The following is a 4,311-nucleotide window of genomic DNA, read 5'->3' as shown; positions in this document are numbered from 1 at the left end:
ATCATCCTCACATTCCATTGCACCAATTCCTTGCATAATTATATGTCCATCATATCCTGATAAATTGTGAAAGATTACTGGGATATGCATTTCACGAGGTTTTATGGATAAGTCAAGATTACATCCTCTATGTGCTGCATCTCGATACCTTCCTGTAATATGGCAGTGGTCTCTTACTTTATTTCCATCTAAGGGGTTACGACATATCCAGCAGTTTATTGCATTATCATAACTTGCTTGCTCTTGGGTTGTTAACGGCATCATTTCCATTGGGTTTCTGAATTCATTACGGATTGCTTCAGCCTCATTTAGCATTTCGATTACAAATTTTTGTGCTGCATTTTCTCCTGTAAATATCTTCTGTGATTCACTTACACCATCATATCTTACCTTAATATACGAGTATGAGCAGGGGATTTGCTCTTGTACTTTCTTGGTTTTCTTATCTTTGTCTTCATCTGTGGGTGGTATGTCCATTACTAGGGCTTCAAAGTCTGCAACAAAGTAATATGGGACTTGCATGCGGCGTTTCCAGTTTTTGAATTCATATATATCATTTCCTTTCTTTACTGATGGCATTCGGTCTGCTTGTGGGGTTTTCTTTAATCCTCGACATATTGCTACATGTTTGTCATGGATTTCTTGTTGATGTGTGAAGTGGGAGATACACCATCGGCAGACAAATGTTGCATGTCCATCTTTTGTACGTTTATTTACTAAACGGCTCATATTCTTAATCCAGCAATAGTGCTGCTTTTCCCCGTTACTGATAAGTACTAAATCTATTATTTTACGGCCCTCTGCATCATCCCTATCGGTAACATATATTGGACATAGGCGGTGGTCACGCCATTCACAGATGCAGTGGGCAATAGTTGGGTTCTGTCGCTCAAATCTTCTTAGAATTACCTCATCAGCTTGTACTGGAAATTCGATACCTTCAAAGTTTAACTCATTTACATACTCCTTATACTTGGAAATTCTTTCTGCATTCTTTTCTACTGGATGTAATGCTGCTAGGATTGCCCACTGGAAGCATTTGTCATCATCATTAGCTGGATTTACTACTCCCTTTTTCGTAGCAAGATCTTTTGGGAGTGGTATATGTCCTGCTCCTGTGGGTGGTTGGAATTGCGAGATTTCTATAAATATTTTTTCTACACGATAGAATTCCCAACCTGATCCGTAATTTACATAGTCTTCTACTTTCTGCATGATTCTTGCTAATGCAAAGTTAAATGTACCATTAATATCTGTTGATGGTAGGATTGGCATATTGCGAGTTTTAAATGGTATGTTGTATCTGTAGATATACTCTACTCCATCATCTTCACTAAAGTTACCATCTCCGAATAATCCCTCAAGGTAAGAATCTAAACGTCTTATTGTGGCAAATATTCCAATTCTTACTTTTATTGATCCCAATCGATTTCTTTCATCCCGAAGAATATTCTGGATTGTTTGACTGTGTGCTGTAAGAAATGAAGCATAGTCATGCTCTCCAGGTGTTCCTATAGCAATATCAGCCGTAAAGTTTGAGTCTGTTAACTCCTTTCCTATACGTACCTGATCACGACGTTCAAAGACTACCTCATAATGTGGGTCTGGGTCAATTTGCATCATGCGGGTTATCTCTTCATTGGTTACCGCCGCTTGTGCTTCACGGATTTGGCAGATCTCATCCTCATATTCCTGCAATTTTGCATTTGAGCGGGGATATGGGATGGACTTGACAGGTACCTGCTTGAGTTCAGCTAGAACTGATCGGGTGACTTGTCTGTGTTGGGCACTTCTTGCTTGATGTGTTGACATCTTGTAAACTTTTTATACTCCTCTTTTATTCAATTACATTTTTTCTGAAAATAAAATTAATTGTTCGCCTACCCTATGAGGGTAAAAAAAGAGGGAGACAGATTAGTACTGTCTTCCTAAACTATTCCTCACCATCTGAGTCATCATCATCCGAGTCACCGAACACATCCTCGTCCCGATGTATTCTCTATCCTTAAGTAACTTATAGTTGTAAGTTACAACGGCGAATAGCTTCTTTTACTATAATATGCTCTACTGCGGCATTTGTTCTCTCTTTACAAGCCTTTTGATATGCCTCCCATTCAAGTTCACGGAGGTCACGATTTCTATTACCCTCCTCCTCTGATCGACCAAGAGCATCATTTGCTTTTTCCTTCTTTTCTACTGCCCTGTCGTATGCCTCCTCGGCTTCTTTATGCCGCTTCCAGAGTACTCGTTCAGCTTCAACTCTCCAGATTGGGCTGACTTCTAGAAGATGTGTCCCAAAATTTCTATTTGGAATGTATTCCAGGATATGGCCTACAAGTTCAGGAATTGCTGATACTGCAGTATATACCATGTTATGTACTATTTATCTGTATAGTAACTTGGTACCTACCTTTTATTCAATTACATTTTTTCTCGGTATAAGGGTAATTGCTTGCCTTGCTATTCCGCTCTATTGACTCCATGGCTGGTTTCCTGGATGGGTTAATATTCCTTACCTTTTTTGGCTCCGTTGGCTTTGAAATCCTATTTCTTGTTCGGTTAATTTTTTCAGATTGTGTGGTGGTAATAGAATTGTATGGTGGTAATAAAACTATATGATGGTAACTAGATTATATGAAAAGTGGTAGGTGGATTATATGGTGGTAATTAAAATTATATGATGGTGGTAACTAGATTATATAAAGTGGTAGTTAAATTATAGTAAAAGTGGTAGGTGGATTATATGATGGTAATTAAGTTATATGATGGTGGTAATTAGATTATATAAAGTGGTAGTATTTTAGATTATATGGTGGGGGTGAGTCAGAATTGGGGTTTTCATACTACTGTTATATGCATACGTATATTTTAAAGATAGGGAAAGTATGTACAGGGGAGCTAATAGGGTGATAGAATGTAATTCTGCCAAAGATAATAATGAATATACAGTCAACTCTCTTTATAGTCACACATTTGGGACAGTTCATATTTGGTGATTATAAAGAGATATGACTATATAAAAAATTTCTTATATTAGTATATCATAATTCCGGCCAAAAATTAACATAATTTTAGCCAAAATTATACTTAAAACTTTATTGTATCGTAACTCAGCCAATATTAATCGTAGAGAAATGATCTTACCGCCATTCGATTCGTCTCGATGATACGGTTCTAATGGTATAAAATACATCAATATCCAATCACTAGATTAATTTCCGAAGTTAAAAAAATATTAATGGTTTTTAAGTAGTAACTCTGTCAATATTGATCACAGAGAGATGATCTTACCACCATTCGATTCGTCTTGATGAGGGGATTCCAACGAGCTATTAATTGCCTTTTTATAATCACTACGTACCGAGAAATTCAGAAAAACGTTAAATGGCGCAGTAAACGTAAATCAAGAAATATAATAATGCCGATGCTTAACATTTTGTTGAATAACTCATCAGCCAGTGATCATGAAAGGATAAAACTACCACCATTCGATTCGTCTCAGTGAGATGATTCTAATAAGCTATGGTACATCTTTGTACGATTATTAGATGCCAAGTTATTTAATATATTCTTTATATAACTGTGATTATAAACGGTTCTTTTTAATATAAGATTTTTGAGGATAGGTGTGATAGTGACTATAGATAGATTGTGACTATATAGGATAGATTTTAATAATAAAGTGTTTTGAACATTCAACTGGTGTGACTATATAGTAGAATGTGACTATAACGGGAGTGACTATAGAGGGAGTTGACTGTATAGGTTTTTGTCCTGCCCATACCCTTATTATATCACAATTAATTTTAGAATCATCTGACATTTATTAAATTTTTATAACAAAAGAAGTGGCTGCAAGATTATGGGTTAAATACCACTATCAAAGGATTAAAATTATTTGATACAAATTTTGATTCATTTTTACCAATTGATCATCCTTTTTACTTATTAATTCATCATTTGGTCCCAAGAGACCTAATAGATATTTTTTACAATTATTTACCAAAAAAGAAGAAATGATTTGAAATATTTATAAAATTTGTGAATATAATCATGGATAAAATTGATACAAACATTTGGAATCGCCATAACAATGCTGTCAAAGAATGGGAATGCAACTTTAACATTACCAAAAAGAAAAAGAAATTTTACAGGAAGCATAACAAGTTGAGCAATAACCACACAACCTCAAACAAGAAAGAAAATCAAAGAACTAATCACAATCATGATAATTTTAATCAAAATAATTCCACTCCCTATAACCGTAGAGGTGGTTTTTATGATAATGATGCTCATATTAGATGGACATAA

The 4,311-nt window shown here is 35.3% G+C and overlaps 2 protein-coding genes across 2 annotated transcripts; one reads left to right on the top strand and one right to left on the bottom strand.

The window, feature by feature from the left end:
- Positions 1–2,014: 2,014 nt before the first annotated feature.
- On the bottom strand, positions 2,015–2,371 carry OCT59_008336 (uncharacterized protein; the record flags this gene model as incomplete). Its single annotated transcript, XM_066142379.1, has 1 exon — positions 2,015–2,371. One exon carries the CDS (start codon positions 2,369–2,371, stop codon positions 2,015–2,017), a length of 357 nt encoding a protein of 118 aa, XP_065999267.1.
- A 1,682-nt stretch (positions 2,372–4,053) lies between these two features.
- Positions 4,054–4,311, top strand: OCT59_008335 (uncharacterized protein; the record flags this gene model as incomplete). The annotated part of the gene is made up of 1 exon (XM_066142378.1): positions 4,054–4,311. One exon carries the CDS (start codon positions 4,054–4,056, stop codon positions 4,309–4,311), a length of 258 nt encoding a protein of 85 aa, XP_065999266.1.

The sequence above is a fragment of the Rhizophagus irregularis genome, chromosome 16, assembly GCF_026210795.1.
Source record: "Rhizophagus irregularis chromosome 16, complete sequence".
Classification (NCBI taxonomy): Eukaryota; Fungi; Glomeromycota; class Glomeromycetes; order Glomerales; family Glomeraceae; genus Rhizophagus; species Rhizophagus irregularis.
This window is presented reverse-complemented; position numbering and strand designations above follow the sequence as displayed.